At 42.6% G+C, this 20434-nt stretch overlaps 2 protein-coding genes and 1 pseudogene across 2 annotated transcripts; all 3 read right to left on the bottom strand.

The window, feature by feature from the left end:
• Nucleotides 1-12253, bottom strand: part of LOC140599818 (26S proteasome regulatory subunit 4-like) — a 46359-nt pseudogene extending 34106 nt beyond the window's left edge.
• On the bottom strand, nt 530-1453 carry LOC112920981 (olfactory receptor 8S1-like). Its single transcript, XM_026000016.2, has one exon. The coding sequence runs from the start codon at nt 1451-1453 to the stop codon at nt 530-532; it is 924 nt and encodes a 307-aa protein (XP_025855801.1).
• Nucleotides 12254-19354: 7101 nt separating the features above from the next.
• On the bottom strand, nt 19355-20278 carry LOC112920980 (olfactory receptor 8S1-like). The gene has a single exon (XM_026000015.2). The coding sequence runs from the start codon at nt 20276-20278 to the stop codon at nt 19355-19357; it is 924 nt and encodes a 307-aa protein (XP_025855800.2).
• Nucleotides 20279-20434: the final 156 nt, after the last annotated feature.

The following is a 20434-nucleotide window of genomic DNA, read 5'->3' on the forward strand; positions in this document are numbered from 1 at the left end:
ATAAGTGTTCTGTATTTTTCAGAGTACAGATCTTTTACTTCTTTGGTTAGGTTTATTCCTAGATATCCTATGGTATTTAGCACATCAACATAAAGTATGGATTGTTTTCTTGACATAGGATTTTTTCTATTTACCAATGTTTTATTTAAAAACTTACAAGAAGTTGGGATTTGCAAATGTTAACTTCTGTTGAATAATGTCTCCCTCGTTTTTAGTTCTTTGTGCAACACCTCAGTCAGATGCTGAATCACCTGAAACGATCATTGAATCTTTTCAACCTAATTATTTTGGTGTCTTATCCATCTGTTTTGTGGAAAATTGTCTCATATTCCCTTGGGAACAGTGGAGCACAGACTTTCCAAATAAGAACCCTAGTCAAGAACTACTGCCTTGGAATAATAGTCAAGCTCTATTTGGACAAGCTCAAGAATCTTTCACCAAATAGTGTGTCACTGCGTGTGGGAGAAGGTGGGAGCAAAAAAAGAAATGCAAAGGAACCCAGGCTTTATAACTGTGTTTCTGCCACTATTTAGAAATATTTCCCCAGTGTCCTTCTCACAGCTGCCTTCACCTCTTTATTCTTTAGGCTGTAGATGAGGGGATTCAGCAAGGGTGTGACTGCACTGTACTGCAAGGACAGGAGCAAAACCAGGGAGGAATCAGTTGTGGGCATAAGGTAGCGAATCACACCTGAGCCAAAGAACAGGGTCACTGCAATGAGGTGGGAGGAGCAGGTGGAGAAGGTCTTGCTTCTGCCTGAGGTGGAGCTGATGCTCAGGATGGTGGAGACGATACGAGCATAGGAGAAGAAGATTGGGAGGAAGGTCCCAAGCCCATGCAGTAAGATGGAGCAGATCAAGATGTCAACACTGATGGAAATATCTGAGCAGGAGAGAGGGAAGAGGGAGGGCAGCTCACAGATGTAATGGTGTATGGTTTGGGCCTCACAGAAGTCCAGGTTAATAGCCAAGAGCACAATGACAAATGCATTGAGACAGGCCAGACCCCATGAGATCAACACGAGCTTCACACAGAACTGGGTGCTCATCACCTGGCCATAGAGCAGTGGGTGGCAGATGGCAGCATAGCGGTCATAGGCCATCACTGAGAGCAGAAAGGCTTCGGTCCCTGGTGTGATAAACACAAAGAACACCTGTGTGAGGCAGCCCTCCACTGAGATGGTTCTCTTCTCAGACAGCAGGTCCTTCAGTAGCTTGGGCACAGTGACAGAAGAGAAGCAGACGTCTAGGAAGGACAGGTTACTCAGGAAGAAGTACATGGGAGTGTGGAGGCGGGAATCAGCCCTGATCACCAGCAGCATCATCAGGTTCCCCATCACAGTCAGGAGGTAGATCCCCAGGAAGAACACAAAGAGCAGAGCTTCGATGTAGGGGTCGTCGGACAGCCCAATGAGAATGAACTCCGTGATGGTGCTGTGGTTCCTCCAGGCCATTTGTGGAGGGGGTTTCCCTGGAGTAATAGAGAAATAGTGATGAGATCCCTCTCCTTCACGTCATCACTCCTCTTACCATACATCCTTCCCTGCTTCCCTACACTCTGTGCGGAGATCTCAAGGCTGCCCTCACTGTCTATCGGGAAGAATTTTTATCTTGTTTGGTTATAACTGATCTGGTTCACAGTGTTTGCATAGTTCAGGAATCTTCTTTTTCTTTCATAGACATTTACTTGGAAAAATGATTTTCGCTGGTTCACCTCCACATCCGTGCATTATGATCCCCCCCTTTTAAAAAATATTTTATTTATTTATTCATGAGAGAAACACAGAGAGAGGCAGAGATACAGGAAGAGGGAGAAGCAGGCTCCACACAGGGAGCCCGATGTGGGACTCGATCCAGGGTTCCAGGATCCTGTCCTGGGTTGATGGCCCCGCTAAACCGCTGAGCCATCCAGGGATCCCCATGCATTATGATTCTATTGCATTCTTCCTAGGGTTTAGAAACCTAAAATTTCTTGCATGTATCTCCAGGGATATTCTAAACTTTCTCTTCAATTTCTAAATCATAATATTTTTGTTCAAAATCATCCAATGTCTCCTTACCAGAGTTGATAACCATTAGGGAAAGTAGGCACGGATCTTGGAAGGCTAGAAAGAAAATAAATTTTCTTTAAGATCTGAAGGAAAAATGAATACAATATAGGCTGGATTATATTTATAATGGGTGGGACAGAGCCAGAGAAATGCTTGCTAACAAGCATTGTGCTTCATAATTGCTTCAGTAATATAAATTTTAATAAAATTTTATTAAAAAGGGGCCTATGAAGGCAAAAGTGCCAGGGAGCCATGGAAGTCAAGTCCCTGCTCTTTACTTTGTAAACAAGTACGTACATACTAAGGCTTCATTAAAACACTTTCTTAATGACTATCTCAATTGTTTCAAGGTAGTTCCATAAGATTGGAGAGGGAATTATTAGCCTTGGGATAAGGAAGTTTATCCCCATTTCACCTGTGAGAAGTCTCATATTAAGGGATATTTGCAATGTCATATAACAACAAGTAGAAGAAAGAGGAAATACATGCCATTATTTTTTCTAATTACAATCCAATGTCTCGGCTTAGTCCACGTCATGAGGAACACTTTTCTTCCCTGGACCTTTAAATTCTTCCTCATCTGCCCTTAAACTTTTGGCCATTTTGGGTGCTTTTGATACCAGAAAGTTCTGTTTGTTTCTGTCCTTGCTCACCTTCTCCTCTATATGTTCTCTTAATTCCAGAGATGCAGACTTTCATGGGCCTTCCAATGTCACCTATAGCCCTGCTCAATTCCTTATAGCCTGACCCAACTTTTCCCTCCTTGAACTCCCAGCTCTCTGTTCAAATCATGGGGCCACCTGCTCTCAGGTGCTTTATGTCATGGTCTGATTCTGTGTCTGGCTCATGGGGGACATCTATCTGGGGTTTCCTCTCCCGATTGTGAGCTCCATGAGAGCAGGGCCACAACTGGACAAGCACAGTCACAAACCAGCATATCTCGGGCTCTGTCCCACCCATTAGCTTCTGATGACCTCTCCAATCTCTGTCCAATTGAGGCATCTCCTGTGTTCCTCAGAGACCTCTTGACTGTGCTTAGCACCATCTCATCCCTTCCTCCATAGGCCCCACAGCACTGGCACCTGGAGGGAGCACGATGGACATGGCTGTCTGCCCCTGTTGCCAGGCTCCCCACTCACGAAGATCGGAGGCCACAGCTGCTGAATTTAGAGGTTGTTATCATCTGCACAGACCTCACCATCTCATGCTGCTGCCATCCTGTCTCTTCTGCTCTCATACTGGTAGACTCAAGGGCACTGTGACCAGCATTGCAAGAGTATGCTTGTGTTCTTATTGTGGACATGTTATTCTTTTTTGTCCCCCTAGGTTCAGAGGCAAAGGGCTTATAATTTTCTTTTTTAAAAATTTTATTTATTCATGAGAGACACACAGAGAGAGAGAGGCAGAGACACAGGCAGAGGGAGAAGCAGGCTCCCTACAGGGAGCCTGACGTGGGACTTGATCCCCTCTCCAGGATCACGCTCTGGGCTGAAGGCGGTGCTAAACCCCTGAGCCACCCTATGGGCTGCCCTATAATTTTCTTTTAAACAATGTTTGTTGGATCCTCTTTCTACGTATTTCAGCTGTGTAGCCAGGAGGAGCAGATGGTGAGCCATTTAGGTGAATGAGGATACTAAGATTCATTTTGACCCCTTACTTTTGGACTATATAGGGAGTCACTGTCCTATGAGAAGATTCCTTCCTCAGTTGGACATTTAAAGCTAACTGATCAGTATTCTTTTTTGTCTGTCAGTCCACAGTCTGATCCCACAGTAGGCTTCTGTCTTCATAGAACTATTTAATCACACCAACCCAGAAAACCCTGCTTCTGACCCTTTGGGCTTTGCCAGCAATGTATGACCAGGTGTTAACTTACATTAAGAAAAGCTTAAATTTTGATCCAATTAATAAATCCACTAGTCCCACCTCAGTCCATCTTAGCCCCGAGTCTCGGTTACCTGTGTGGCAGGACAGATAGTGAGATGTTCACTGTTGTGTGCCTGCAGGACATTAGCTTTGGTCCAGTGATGGTGAAGCATAACTGGCTGGAGAAGTTACTTTTGAGGATCCTACATGGATAAAATTGCAGATACTGCTGAGAGCAAACTCTGGGTGAATCTATGCAATCCACACAACATGATATGATAAATGGAAGCCATTCTTTTCAAAGATTCATGCATTTCAAAATATTTATGGATATGTCTACCTTGAAAATGACTTCCTTTCTTCCACTGACACTCAGAAGGGGTACCGGGCTACAGTGCCCACAGGGGGTTCAAGTTCTCATTTGAAGAACACTGTAGTAGTTGTGCAGAATCCTTTTCTGTCCTGTCTTAGGTCATATTATGTACAAACAAAGACACTAGTTACTTCTCTCATGTGAAATTCAGGTTGTCTCACAGAATGGAATCTTCCTCCCCATCACCATTTTTTAAATATTTTTAAATTATTTTTTTATTGGAGTTCAATTTGCCAATATATAGCATATTACCCAGTGCTCATCCCGTCACGTGCCCCCCTCAGTGCCCGTCACCCAGTCACCCCAACCCCCCGTCCACCTCCCCTTCCACTACCTCCTGTTCATTTCCCAGAGTTAGGAGTCTCTCATGTTTTGTCACCCTCACTGATATTTCCCACTCATTTTCTCTCCTTTCCCCTTTAATCCCTTTCACTATTTTTTATATTCCCCAAATGAATGAGGCCATATAATGTTTGTCCTTTTCCGATTGACTTACTTCACTCAGCATAATACCCTCCAGTTCCATCTATGTTGAAGCAAATGGTGGGTATTCCTCATTTCTTTTTTTTTTAATATATATTTTTTATTTACGACAGTCAGAGAGAGAGAGAGAGAGAGAACGAGAGGCAGAGACATAGGCAGAGGGAGAAGCAGGCTGCATGCGTCGGGAGCCCGACGTGGGATTCCATCCTGGGTCTCCAGGATCGCGCCCTGGGCCAAAGGCAGGCGCCAAACCGCTGCGCCACCCAGGGATCCCGGGTATTTCTCATTTCTAATGGCTGAGGAATATTCCATTGTATACATAGACCACAGCTTCTTTATCTATTCATCTTTCAGTGGACACCGAGGGTATTTGGCTATTGTCCCATCACCATTCTTAAACGATACTTCAAATTGATGCCTGAGATTTCTTTAGTGACCAGGGATGATTCTTTCTATTTACATCCTAGGTCAATTAAGCATGAAAATAAAACACTTGCAGTCACTCTTCTGAAGGGAAGATATTGGCTTCATTTAATCCTGAGCTATACCAGACTGATGCCAGATGCAGAACATGGATTGTGAGCAGGAGAGGATTGAGGAAAAGTTGGGAGACTGGTGCCCGAGAAGTGGGAACTGTTAAAGGAGAGGATTTCAGTAGTATCTTAGATGAACGTTTGTGTCAGCATTTTACCAACACGGACATTTCACATCTATCAGACACCTGTACATTTGATGTATTTCTCTTTCTTTCTTCTTTCTTTCTTTCTTTCTTTCTTTCTTTCTTTCTTTCTTTCTTTCTTTTTCTTTCTTTTTTCTTTTTTCTCTTGACTGCTACGTCAATGGTCAGCTTTATTTTCTTTCTTTTTAAAAATATTTTAGTTAAATTCAATTTGCCATCTTGATCAATTTCTCTTACAAAGAGATGTGGCAGGATATTGTGTATGTTTATGATTTGTGGCTCTCAGGAGGCTAACTAAGATCAGCATCTTCTCCAATTCAGCTGTTAATATAGCAAATCACACATTTATTTTTTGGACTTAAAGATCAAGCCCAAAGTTGAGAACAACTCTGCTGGAGCTATGATCACCCAATCTTGCCCAAAGAGGAAGTTATTTGACAGCAGGTATCTGTTAAATTAGAGAGTCATTAGTGTGTGTAAACTTACCTGCACACTGGCTACCATAAAGCTGTCTTTGGGATGAAGAAATGCCTGAAGGTTGTGTGCAGAAGGTCAGACTAGACAAGGTGCCTCTAGGGATCCTGTGAGCTGGTCTGTGGCAAGCAGACCCTCGGTGCTAGGTGCATGGGGTAAAATCTGTTTCGGGGAGAAGCATATCAGCACTGGGAGCAGGTGGGACTTGAGACAAACTTGATCCACCTGAAGTGATTCTCAGAGCTGTCCTCTCCTCTCCTCTCTCACACTATTCACAGTGTCTCATGGTGACTAGTTCTCAGGTGACTTGAATCTCAAGTACTGGAAGTCTACTGTGCTTCTACTGTTGTACTGAGCAGGCAGGAAAACTGGTGGCTCCAACAGTGTGAGCCCTATCTCTGATGCCCTCTTTTCATCCGGCTGTCAGCCTTTTTCAATGCTTTGGGATCCTGAAGCATGAGAGGATTGATGCCTAGATTTTAAGGTGTCACTGTCTTCAGGTGAGGCAGGGACGGAGAGAATGTGTCCAAGGCAGCTGGTACAAAAGCACCATTTGGACAGAGAGAGATATATAGAGTCTCACCTGGGGAGATGATCTGCCAAGAAGTGAGGTGTTCCCACCTGTAGCTTAGGGACAAGGAACATGTGGAGCAGGAGCCTGAGGCTTTAGGACCAATGGAAGGGATCCTGAGGTGGAGATGGAGGAGGAAAACTCCCACCAGAATTAAAACATACAGAGAACATCCCAGGCAGAAAAATAGGAGGACCACCAGAAACACAGAGAAAATATTACCATCTCCTGGCTTTTCTTGGAGGAGGCAACTGCACGTGTTCCGTCTTCACCATCAGGAGCAGACACTTGGTAGGTCATCCCAATAAGAGAAGCCCTGTCACAAGCATCTCTTTACAGAGGACATAGCCTGTTCCCTTGGCTGTCAGTGAGTGAAGGAAGTTAGAATAGGGGAGGCTCTGGAAGCACTGGATCCATCAGAGCATCAGGATTATTTTCCCTAAACCCCTAAATAGGGTGTCATTCTGCAATGGAGGCCACTCTATGGAAGGACAGAGACATCGTTTCCAAACAGCTCATATTCTGAACAACAGACACACATTTCATGAATACCTTCTCTCCTGATCTCAGGGGCAGTAGTGTGCCCCTTTGTGCCCTCTGTGCTTCTGAATGCTCTTCTCAGAGTGTCACTTAAGGAAGGAAGAATTGACCAGAACCAATCAAAAGGCTGCCTGTACTTCAGCAGCCATGGGGTGGTGTGGGCCCCAAGGGGAAGCTGGGCTGCTCTGCCCTGTAATCCCTGAAGTCCCAGCCTGAAGCTGAGCTCTGGACTCATTAACCACAGCTTGCACTTAACTAGAAAGGTAAATGTAGTAGGAGGCACAGGGGTTCTCTCCAGGGCATTTTTTCAAGTTTATGAATTAAGGCCATTTTTTAAGGTCTAGAAGAGACTATTATTTGGCTGGGGTGGAGATGGGGATGCTGAACAAGTAGAGAATAACATAGAGATTTAAGGGAAAACTGCTGGGAAATGGACGTTTTCCTGATGGCATCACAGAATGCCCTGAGAAATAGTGGATGGAACACAGCTGGCACATACTACTGACCAATGTCCAAGTCATTTCGAGAGGACATTTGCGTTTTCCTTATTTCTCCAACAGGATCATCATTATACCAATGAGAGGACATGAGATAACTCATTCAGGGGAATATTACTAAGTTAGGTTTGTAGACTTTCCATGTTAATCATAGGAGGAATTGTAAGGAGAGTTTATTAAAGAGTAATATTTGAGGTATATAATTAATTGTTTTTAGTAAGTTGAAGAGACGGTTTTTGAAATGTACAGAGTGAAAATTTTTTATTATATATATGTGTGTATATATATATATATATATATATATATATATATAGTTAAAATTTTTGTTTATTTATTTGAGCAGGAGAGGGAGAGAGAATCTCAACCAGACTGGATGCCCAGTGTATTGTGTGAGGTGGGTTCCATCCCAGAACCCAGAGACCATGACCTGAGCTGCACCCCTACCACTCCAATATCCACGTGGCAATACAAATCAAAACCACAATGAGATACCACCTCACACCAGTGAGAATGGGGAAAATTAACAAGGCAGGAAACAACAAATGTTGGAGAGATTGCGGAGAAAAGGGAACCCTCTTACACTGTTGGTGGGAATGTGAACTGGTGCAGCCACTCTGGAAAACTGTGTGGAGGTTCCTCAAAGAGTTAAAAATAGACCTGCCCTACGACCCAGCAATTGCACTGCTGGGGATTTACCCCAAAGATTCAGATGCAATGAAACGTCGGGACACCTGCACCCCGATGTTTCTAGCAGCAATGGCCACAATAGCCAAACTGTGCAAGGAGCCTCGGTGTCCATCGAAAGATGAATGGATAAAGAAGCTGTGGTTTATGTATACAATGGAATATTACTCAGCAATTAGAAACGACAAATACCCACCATTTGCTTCAACGTGGATGGAACTGGAGGGTATTATGCTGAGTTAAATAAGTCAATCGGAGAAGGACAAACAGTGTATGTTCTCATTCATTTGGGGAATATGAATAATAGTGAAAGGGAATATAAAGGAAGGGAAAAGAAATGTTGGGAAATATCAGGAAGGGAGACAGAACATAAAGACTCCTAACTCGGGGAAACGAACTATGGGTGGTGGAAGGGGAGGAGGGCGGGTGTTGGAGGGGAATGGGTGACGGGCACTGAGGTGGACACTTGACGGGATGAGCACTGGGTGTTTTTCTGTATGTTGGTAAATTGAACACCAATAAAAATTAATTAAAAAAAAATATCCACGTGGCTCTCTGTCCCTCCATTCAGGTCCCTGTTCAAATGTTGCCTCCTCAGAAGGGCCTTTGTTTACCTCCTTTATCAAAGCAGGAACTCCCATCACTCCTTCCTTATCCTGTTTTTCTTCTGGTGCTTGCCATCATATCTCTTCCCGCTGTACTATGTATGTTGTGGTCACAACATATGAGGGCAGAACACAGCCCTGGGAACGAGTGACATTTTCCTCCCTCCCAGGTCAGTGAGGCATGAACAGGGGCCAGGACAGCTAGATGGTGCACATTTCCCAGGGACCCTGAAGAGGTGACCTGGGAGGCCAGGTGGAGGCCTGGGGAGGGCATGGTGAAGGGGAATCCCACCCAACCTTACCTCCTGGTTGGAGAGCTCATTGGTGTAGTGAAGGCTGCCACGGAGTCCATGGTCCAAATGGAGCCGTACTCCGCCTGCTAGACTATCTCTAAGGATCCCTTGCTCACCACAGTGTCCTGGGCCAGGGCAGGGCCAGGAGAGGGTTGATGGGTGATGAGGGGCCCTACTCACCCACCTGGTTTATGTCCACAGGACTCCCCTGATTCTCAGGTGGCATGACTGAATCGCTATGGAAGCATAAAGATGGGAACAAATTAATTGGACACACTATGGCCTTGGCATAGTTTGACTTTGAACACATTTTTCACTTCCTCCTTCTTGAAGTGTCCCATTTCCTTTTCTTGTTTTCCTATAAAATCCTTGGTATTGATGTTGACATCCTGTTGATGTCCATGCAAAGTTACTAATGATCTGGCTGGCTGGTGGCAGGGCTAGTCATGAGGCTACTTTGAAGACATGATGAACACAGCTGGTCCCACCTAACCAGATTAATGTGGAAACTGCTCAGATCCTGCATTTTCCTAGAAACCCCTCAGTCTTTTACTTCAGTAAGGCTTTCAGACTTGGAGGCATTAGCCTACTATAGCCTTCTTAGCCTGACAAAGTAATAAACTATCTTCCTTCTTTATAACCAGAGTCTGTCTTTGCATTACATATTTCTGCTCTGGAGCACAGAGGTTGGTTTTTGACAGTATGTCCTTACCATGTACAGCTCCCAGATCCCATACATTGCTTCTGTACACCTCTCTAATATAGTGGGGCCATGTGTGGGGGACAGGATAGATGGGCCATGTGGGTGGACCTAGATAGGACAGAGCAGTTGGACACGCATCTCCCTGACTCTAGGAGCCGTACTCCTGCCTAGAGTGATGCCTACAATCCTGCAATCCTAAAGCCACTACAATGAGTGCCAATTACTAGGAGGGCAGGGTTCCCTGACCACTGGGTATATGTCCCCATATGTGTATGTGTAAGTGATTATGTTGGGTGTCTGGGGATGGGGGGGGGACCTGTATATCCCTTCTGAATTCTCTGCTCCCAGCTCCAGGCTGGACAGGTGAAGCAGACATGACTGGGCCTGGGGGCAAAATAATCTTCTCTCCCACTTGATCTGACCTCAGTAGCGCATTATTGTTAAGCCCTGGGCTTGGAGATAGATTTGTTGACCTTAGTCATGTGACTGGTTGTGTGACTTTGGGCAGGCAACCTCCCATCTCTGCCTTTCTATCCCCTACAGTGTAAATTGGGGCTTCTGGTTAGAGTGCTGTGATGATGAAGTTGCCTGGTCCACCTGGTGTTTATTGTTGTTCTGGACCATTTGCTGCATCGCAGTGATCTTCACAGTCGCTCTCCAGACTTTACTCCCCAAAAGGGCTGGATATATAAGTGATGGTGCACACAGGCCTCATCTATAGGTGATAAGTATGCCTGGGCTGGTGAGTGGCAGGAATGCTCTCCCTTGAGGCCTCCATTTTTGTGATCTCCCACCCCCTTTTTAAAAACTGTCTAACCACATCTTCCAGTACCTGTTTATAGCCAACTTTGGAGGGGATCAGGGAAGGCTTCCTGGAGAAGGAGACACCTGTGCGAGGGCCTCTGAGTAGTGTCCTGGCCGTCTTGTTGCAGGGGTGGTGGAGAGGCATAAGGCTGGAGTGGGCTGAGGTAAGAATGACTATTCCAATTAGTGTGCCTGGGTGGCTAGGAGGACATCCTGAGGACAGCACCCCTTAGACCATCTGACTGTAAACGTTTATCTCTCTTAGCTCCTATAAAGCTTAATATCTGATAGTGCATCAGGAAATAATATCTCAATTCTAGGAAGCAAATGGTACTCTCTGTAATAAAGGCCATCTTATTGTGATTTTTGTGGTGTTGGAAAACTTTGATCCTTGACGGCGTTGGAAAGCTTTGATCCATCTATAAAATATGAGTGAAAATAAGGTAAGAGGCAGTTTAGGACTTGACATGACTGGGTGAGCAGTGGAAAGCTGGTGGATTGGTAGTGATTGGCTCATCCTTGTTGGGAAGTAAGGAAAAGGAGGGCATTGGTGAGTGGGGCTATATCTTCTCGAGTCCCCAGTTAATCCAGAGAAGATCTACTTTGATCCAAGGGGTGACATGAAAGTTGTCATGGCCACAAACCAAAGAGAAACTTTGGATCCAGTGCTTGTCAGACAAGGCCTCATTGATAGAGAAACTGAGCTCCCCTTGCCCCACAAAAAGACTAAGTAGCACATCTTTCAGATCCACACAAGTAGGACACCAACACTTGAGTCACATTGTTTGTCCAATAGTATCAATTTCATCAATAAAATGATGGATGGTGCATGTTCTTCCACATGTGGAAACAATTCCCAAATGAGTTTGGGCTGATCCTCTAGGTACTTCTGAATAAGTTCTCAGGAAAGTGGCTGAGGTTTGGTTTGCTACTGCTTTGGTTAATAAGGTTTTCCCTGTGCCAGGTGGACCATAGAGAATGACCCTCTTTGGGAGCTTTATACCCATCTCTTCATAATACTCAGGATGAGTGAGAGGAAGCTCCACAGATACCTTAGTGTCCTGGATTTAGTTGTCCAACTCCCCAGTATCAGCATAGGTTTCCTGGGAATCCTTTTCTACCTTCATCACTGTGGCCAAGGGATCTGTGTCACTCATGAGCCCCTGTGTGAGAGCATGCACCTTGTGGTTGAGCAGGGTGGAGCAGCCTGGTTTCAGCAGATCCTTGTCTACATAGGAAAGAATGCTGTGTAGTGTTCTGAACCCACTGATACAGGTGCGATGGTGTGATTTTCATCAATGATCTTTTCCATGTTTCGCACTGACATTGGGGTCCCCTCAGATCATCACCTTTGTTCTTTCCTCCTTTTGCTTTTCTTCTAAAGGCTTTTTTGTTCCCGATTTCTAATGAATTCTTCCTCCATGAGAAGATAGTCTTTAATTCTAACTTCAGTAATTTTAAGGGGCACTAAATGTGAGGTGTCACTATTGGTGGCTTAACTGACACCATCTGGTCCCTTTGTTTTCTTCTTTTTCCCCAGTCTAGTTGGTATAGGAGGTTCATATTTCTTTTTCTTGTCCTTGTCATCCTTCATGTCCAGGGACATGACTGCCACTCTGTCTTTGACCCATCCTGCTTTGGCCACTGGAACTGCTGCTGTGGGACTAATCACTTTTATTTGTTACTGTTTCTGTAGGATTTAAACAATAATATAATCAAAGTAAAGGGGCAGTTGGGTGGCACAGTCATTGAGCATCTGACTCTTGGTGTCAGCTCAGGTTGTGATCTCAGGGTCATGAGACTGAGCGCTGTGTTGGGCTCCACTGTCAGCATGGAATCTGCTTCAAATTCTTTCTCTCTCTGACCCACCTGCTTGTGTGCACTCTCTCACAAATAAATAAATAAATCTTTAAAAATAATAATAAAATCAGAGTTAAAATTTTTTTAATAAATTTTTTAAAATTGGTGTTCAATTTGCCAACATACAGAATAACACCCAGTATTCATCCTGTCAAGTGCCCACCTCAGTGCCCACCACTCAGTCACCGCCGCCCCCTGCCCATCTCCCCTTCCACCACCCCTAGTTCGTTTCCCAGAGTTAGGAGTCTTCCATGTTCTGTTTCCCTTTCTGATATTTCCCACTTATTTTTCCTCCTTTCCCCTTTATTCCTTTTCACTATTATTTATATTCCCCAAATGAATGCAAACATATAATGTTTGTCCTTCTCCGATTGACTTATGTCACTCAGCATAATACCTTCCGGTTCCATCCCCGTCGAAGCAAATGCTGGGTATTTGTCATTTCTAATGGCTGAGGAATATTCCATTGTATACATAAACCACATCTTCTTTTTTATTTATTTATGTATTTATTTATGTATTTATTTATTTATTTATGATAGTCACAGAGAGAGAGAGAGAGAGAGAGAGAGAGGCAGAGACATAAGCAGAGGGAGAAGCAGGCTCCATGCACCGGGAGCCGATGTGGGATTCGATCCCGGGTCTCCAGGATCGCGCCCTGGGCCAAAGGCAGGCGCTAAACCGCTGCGCCACCCAGGGATCCCTAAACCACATCTTCTTTATCCATTCGTCTTTCGATGGACACCGAGGCTCCTTCCACAGTTTGGCTATTGTGGACATTGTTGCTAGAAACATCGGGGTGCAGGTGTCCTGGCGTTTCATTGCATCTGTGTCTTTGGGGTAAATCCCCAGCAGTGCAATTGCTGGGTCATAGGGCAGATCTATTTTTAACTCTTTGAGGAACCTCCCCACAGTTTTCCAGAGTGGCTGCACCAGTTCACATTCCCACTAACAGAGCAAGAGGGTTCCCTTTTCTCCGCATCCTCTCCAACATTTGTGGTTTCCTGCCTTGTTAGTTTTCAACATTCTCACTGGTGTGAGGTGGTATCTCATTGTGGTTTTGATTTGTATTTCCCTGATGGCAAGTGATGCAGAGCATTTTCTCATGTGCTTGTTGGCCATGTCTATGTCTTCCTCTGTGAGATTTCTCTTCATGTCTTTTGCCCATTTTGATTGGATTGTTTCTTTGCTGTTGAGTTTAATAAGTTCATTATAGGGAGATCCCTGGGTGGCTCAGCGGTTTAGCGCCTGCCTTTGGCCCAGGGTGCGATCCTGGAGTCCCGGTTTCGAGTCCCGCGGCGGGCTCCTGGCATGAAGCCTGCTTCTAATTCCTCCTATGTCTCTGCCTCTCTCTCTCTGTCTATCATAAATAAATAAATCTTAAAAAAATAAGTTCATTATAGATCTTGGAAACTAGCCCTTTATCTGATACATCATTTGCAAATATCTTCTCCCATTCTGTAGGTTGTCTTTTAGTTTTGTTGACTGTATCCTTTGCTGTGCAAAAGCTTCTTATCTTGATGAAGTCCCAATAGTTCATTTTTGTTTTTGTTTCTTTTGCCTTCCTAGATGTATCTTGCAAGAAGTTACTGTGGCCGAGTTCAAAAAGGGTGCTGCCTGTGTTCTCCTCTAGGATTTTGATGGAATCTTGTCTCACTTTTAGATCTTTCATCCATTTTGAGTTTATCTTTGTGTATGGTGCAAGAGAATGGTCTAGTTCCATTCTTCTGCATGTGGATGGAAGACACAAAGAGATGGAAAAATATTCCATGCTCATGGATTGGAAGAATTAATATTGTGAAAATGTCAATGTTACCCAGGGCAATTTACATGTTTAATTTAATCCCTATCAAAATAACATGGACTTTCTTCAGAGAGTTAGAACAAATTATTTTAAGATTTGTGTGGAATCAGAAAAGACCCCGAATAGCCAGGGGAATTTTAAAAAAGAAAACCATAGCTGGGGGCATCACAATGCCAGATTTCAGGTTGTACTACAAAGCTGTGGTCATCAAGACAGTGTGGTACTGGCACAAAAACAGACACATAGATCAATGGAACCGAATAGAGAATCCAGAAGTGGACCCTCAACTTTATGGTCAACTAATATTCGATGAAGCAGGAAAGATGATCCACTGGAAGAAAGACAGTCTCTTCAATAAATGGTGCTGGGAAAATTGGACATCCACATGCAGAAGAATGAAAATCAGAGTTAAAATTGAATTGAAAATGTTTGATCTGGTTTAGCTCTTTATCTAATTTTATTTTTTTTAAGTTTTTATTTAAATTCCAGTTAGTTAACATATAATGTAATATTAATTTCTGGTATGTAACAGTGATTTAACACTTACATCACTCAGTGCTCTTCAGGCCAAGTGCTCTGTTTCTTAAATTCAACATACGAGTGAAATCATATGGTATTTGTTGTTCTCTGATTTATTTCACTTAACATTCTCTCCAGCTCCATCCGTGTCCTTGCAAGTGGCAGTATTTCATCCTTTTTTATGGCACAGTAGTATTCCACTGTACATATATACCACATCTTCCTTATCCACCCACCAGTCAATGGACACTTGCGCTATTTCCCTTTTTTGGCTATTGTAGATAATGCTGTTATAAATATTTGGGTGCATGGATCCTTTTGAATTAATATATTTGTAGTCTTTATAGCTCTTTATTTTAAATGTCTTTGTAGCTCTTTATTTTTAATGAGAAAATATACAGGTACCTATGTGGCTCAGTTGATTAAGCATCTGACTTGATTTGGGCTAAGGCCATGATCTTGGAGTGATGAGATAAAGCCCCATACTGGGTGCCATTTTCAGTTGGGAGTCTGCTTGTTCCTCTCCCTCTGCCCCTCCCCCTGCTTTCTCTCTCTTCTCTCTCTCTAAAAAAAAAAGTTAAAAAATAAATCTTTTAAAAAAGTCCTCAACCTCTGCACTCCTTTTTACTTTCCTCTTTCTTATTCTAAATCTGAACACCTTGAGAGTGTTGTATGAACTTACTGCCTTCATTTATGTGTCCTATTTATTCAACATTTTGCAGTCTGGCTTCCAACCACCACCACTGCTACTGTTACTGATTTTATACATTTATAGAAAAGAATTTTTCAGGGCGTGAGAAGCCATTCAATAGGTATATACTGCCCAGGTTTAAATCGGCCCAAACCATTCTCGAGTCTAATCACTGAAAAACTCATTTATATAAATGTGCATTTGCCTAAAATCTCTACTAGCAAATTAGATTTCACATATGAAGGGTAGGTTCAATTGCTCTGGGGACTGGACCAATTCTTAACACTGTTTTTCTTTTTCTTTTTTTTTCCTTTTAGCATTTTCAGGATTTTAAAATCTGACACCTCTAATGCAATAGACCAACAAATATTGTAGATTGTTTTAAGCTGCAAGGTCATGCAAATAGATTCCTTAAGAACATGCAAATAGACAACTGTAAGTAGCAAAGCTGAAGATGAATTCATCTGGAGAACATTCTCTTCTAAGTTGGAGGACAAAAATTATAGTATATCTTGTTTTTTTGGCTGACATAATGGGTGTAAAAAGCAAAACACAGGTGAAAGGAGATTGAAGTTTACCATCTCCTCATCAAGACTTGAAGACTACTGCCTCTAGCTTTGGTTTTATTTTTCAACATTACTTTGGCTATTCAAGGTCTTTTCTGGTTCCATACACATTTTAAGATTATTTGTTTCAACTCTGTGAGAAATATTGATGGTATTTTGATAGGGATTGCACTGAATGTGTAAATTGCTTTGGGTAGCATAGACATTTTAGCAACATTTGTTCTTCTAATCCATGAACATGGTCTGTTTTTCCATTTCTTTGTGTCTTCCTCAATTTCTTTCATAAGTGTTCTATAGCTTTCAGACAATTACGGATTTCAAGCTGTATTACAGAGCTGTAATCAAAACAGTAGATTGTTGGCACAAAAATAGAATCACAGATCAATGGAAAAGAATAGAGAACCCAGAAATGGACCCTCAACTTTATGGTCAAATGATCTTCAACAAAGCAGGAAATAATATCCAATGAAAAATAGACAGTCTCTTCAGCAAATGGTGTTGGGAAAACTGGACAGCCACATGCAGAAGAATGAAACTGAGCCACCCTCTGCCGTACACAAAAAGTAAATTCAAAATGGGTGAAAGACCTAAATGCAACACAGGAATCCATAAAAATCCCAGAGGAAAAACAGGCAGCAAACTCTTTGACCTCAGACACAGAAATTTCTTGCTAGACATATCTCAGAGGTGAAGGAAACAAAACCAAAAATGAACTATTGGGAGTTCATCAAGAAAGCAAAGGAAATAATAACAAAACTAAAAGGCAACCTATGGAATGGGAAAGGATATTCCCAAGTGACATATCATAAAGGGCTAGTATCCAACATGTATAAAGAGTTTATCAAGCTCAACACTCAAAAAACAAAAAAATCCAGTTAAGAAATGGGAAGAAGACATAAACAGACATTTCTCCAAAGAAAACATATAAATGGCCAACAAACACATGAAAAATGCTCAACATCACTCAGCATTAGGGAAATACAAATCAAAACCAAATGAGATACCACCTCACGCTGGTCAAAACACTCAAAATTAACAACTCAGGAAACAGCAGATGCTGGCAAGGACATGGAGAAAGGGGAACCCTTTTACCTTGTTGGTGGGAATGCAAACTGGTGTAGGCCCTTTGGAAAACAGTATGGAGGTTCTCAAAAAGTTAAAAATAGAACTATAATGTAACTCAGCAATTGCATTACTAGGTATGTAAAGAGCGATTCAAAGTGGTACATGTACGCCAATGTTTATTGCAGCAATGTCCATGATAGCCAAAATATGGAAAAAAGCCCAGATGTCCACCAATATATGAATGGATAAAGAACATCTGGTACTCCCCCCCCCCCACACGAATATAACTCAGCCATCAAAAAGAAAGAAATCTTGCCACTTGTAGTGACATGGATGGAACTAGAGAGTATTACAGTAAGCAAAATAAGTCAGTCAGAGAAAGACAAATACCATATAATTTCACTCATATGTGGAGTTTAAGAAACAAAACAGATGAACATGGGGGAAGGGAAGGAAAAATAAATGAAGATAAAAACAGAAAGGGAGGTAAACCATAAAAGACTCTTAACTTTAGGACACTAACTGAGGGTTGCTAGAGGGGAAGTGGGTGGGGAGATAGGTAATTGAGTGATGGTATTAAGGAGGGCACTTGATGTAATGAGCATGGGGTATTATATGCAACTGATGAATTGCTAAATTCTACACTTGGAACTAATAATACACTATATGTTAACTAAATTGAATTAAAAAAATTAAAAGACTTGAAGATGGAATATTTTAAGTTTTTGGAATTTTGAATAATTTCATTTATGTAAAGTTCAAGAACAGGCTAAGGTTATAGTTTTCCTTCTTCTATGTTTGTTTTTTGCTATATAAGACCATGATCCCTAGATCTGAAGGTGCTCGGATAAGTGTTTTGTGCCAGTCTCAGCCTACGGATAGTTTAAACTGTTGGCTAGAAATGTCTAGGCCCCATGAGCTTCCCACAGTCTTCCCTTTCCAAACCAATTTTATGACTGGGTGGCTCCTTGTGGTTCTTATTATGACTGGAGATGCCCTTCAGCAACAGTCATCAGGAAACTTGGGAAAAATAAAGATTTATTACTTACAGGATCTAGAAATTACATAGATCCCGGGGCCCGCATGGTGAGGTCTTTGGGGTAGGGAGAGAGAGAGAGATTGCCTGGTTTCCCTTTTATTTTAGGGTGAAGGGTGGCAGCCTAAAGTTTCTTGGGTTCTTTCTGTGATGGTGAATTTTAACACAAGAGTGGGAATTCATAAGAGATGAATCTTTGTATTTCCTTAAAATATTTATTTATTAAAATATTTTATTTATTTATTCATAAAAGACACAGAGAGAGGCAGAGACACAGGTGGAAGGAGAAGCAGGCTCCCTGTGGGGAGCCTGATGAGGGACTTGATCCCAGAAAGGGAGGATCATGACCTGAGCCAAAGGCAGATGCTCAACCACTGAGCCACCCGGGTGCCCAAATTTTTTATTTTTTATATCAGTGTTGCATTATTGGTTTTCTTTCTTTTGAATATATTCTACAGAATTATATAATTTTTTCTAGATGTTTTTGAGTGACTACATCTTTCATTTATTTCTCAATTCTGTTTTTTTTGTTTTTTTGACTTCTTAATTTGTGGTATTAGTTCCTTTATCCCTCTTTTTGTATGTTAGCTTTTGTTGTCTTTCTAATGCTTGGATTTGAGCTTTTAGAAACTTAAATTTGTTTCTTGTTTACTAATGAGTAAGGAGAGATCGATTAAGATAATGGTTATACTGGCAATGTTTTGTAACTTTAGCATATAATGTTCTCATGTTCGTAATACTCTATATAGAGTTTTGAATATTTTGTTGACATGGGATTTTTTCTATTTACCAATGTTTTATTTAAAAACTTACCAGAAGTTGGATTTGCAAAAGTTACCTTCAATTTAATAAATGCCTCCTTTGTTTTTAGTTCTTTCCACAACTCCTCCTAGTCAGATGCTGAATCGCCTGAAATGATCATCGTATCTTTTCAACCTAATTATTTTGTTGTCTTATCCATTTGTTTTGTGGAAAATTGTCTTCACATTCCCTTCCAACCAATGGAGCACAGACTTTCCAAATAAGGAGCCCTAATCAAGAACTAATGCCTTAGAATAATAGTCAAGCTCTACTTAGACAAGCTCTGGAATCTTTCTTCCAAATGATGTGACACGGTGTGTAGGAGAAGGTGGGAACAAAAAAAGAAATGCAAAGGAACACAGTCTTTGTAACTGTGTCTTTGTTCACTACTTAGAGATATTTCCCCAGTGTCCTTCTCACAGCCGCCTTCACCTCTTTATTCTTTAGGCTGTAGATGAGGGGATTCAGCAAGGGTGTGACTGCACTGTACTGCAAGGAGATGAGAAAATCCAGGGAGGAACCTGAGGGAGGCATGAGATAACAAAGAAAACCTGAGCCAAAGAACAAGGTCACTGCAATGAGGTGGGAGGAGCAGGTGGAGAAGGTCTTGCTTCTGCCTGAGGTGGAGCTGATGCTCAGGATGGTGGAGATGATGCGAGCATAGGAGAAGAAGATTGGGAGGAAGGTCCCAAGCCCATGCAACAAACTGGAGGACAGCAGGATATCGGTAGTGATGGAGATATCAGAACAAGACAGAGGGAAAAGGGCAGGCAGCTCACAGGTGTAGTGGTGTATGATTTGGGCCTCACAGAAGTCCAGGTTAATAGCCAAGAGCACAATGACAAATGCATTGAGACAGGCCAGACCCCATGAGATCAACACCAGCTTCACACAGAACTGGGTGCTCATCACCTGGCCATAGAGCAGTGGGTGGCAGATGGCAGCATAGCGGTCATAGGCCATCACTGAGAGCAGACAAGCTTCAGTCCCTGAAGAGAAAAACACAAAGAACACCTGTGTGAGGCAGCCCTCCACTGAGATGGTTTTCTTCTGAGACAGAAGGTCCTTCAGTAGTTTGGGCACAGTGACAGAAGAGAAGCAGAGGTCCATGAAGGACAGGTTACTCAGGAAGAAGTACATGGGAGTGTGGAGGCGGGAATCAGCCCTGATCACCAGCAGCAGCATCAGGTTCCCCATCACTGTCAGGAGGTAGATCCCCAGGAAGAGAACAAAGAACAGAGCTTCGATATAGGGGTCGTCGGACAGCCCAATGAGAATGAACTCTGTGATGGTGCTGTGGTTCCTCCAGGCCATTTGTGGAGGGGGTTTCCTTGGAATAAGATAGAAAAAGGAGTGATATCACTTATGATTATTCCCATTTTTTAGGGGATAATCATGTCTTGTTATACATCCCTCCCCCACTGCTTAGTCTGACCTTGTGCTCAGACCTCTCAAGGCTGCCCTCGCTGT

The sequence above is a fragment of the Vulpes vulpes genome, chromosome 8 (assembly GCF_048418805.1).
Source record: "Vulpes vulpes isolate BD-2025 chromosome 8, VulVul3, whole genome shotgun sequence".
In the NCBI taxonomy this organism is placed as follows: domain Eukaryota; kingdom Metazoa; phylum Chordata; class Mammalia; order Carnivora; family Canidae; genus Vulpes; species Vulpes vulpes.

Bases quoted from the DNA above. Each gene is read 5' to 3' on its own strand.
- LOC112920981 (XM_026000016.2), bottom strand. From the start codon at position 1,453: ATGGCCTGGAGGAACCACAGCACCATCACGGAGTTCATTCTCATTGGG.
- LOC112920980 (XM_026000015.2), bottom strand. From the start codon at position 20,278: ATGGCCTGGAGGAACCACAGCACCATCACAGAGTTCATTCTCATTGGG.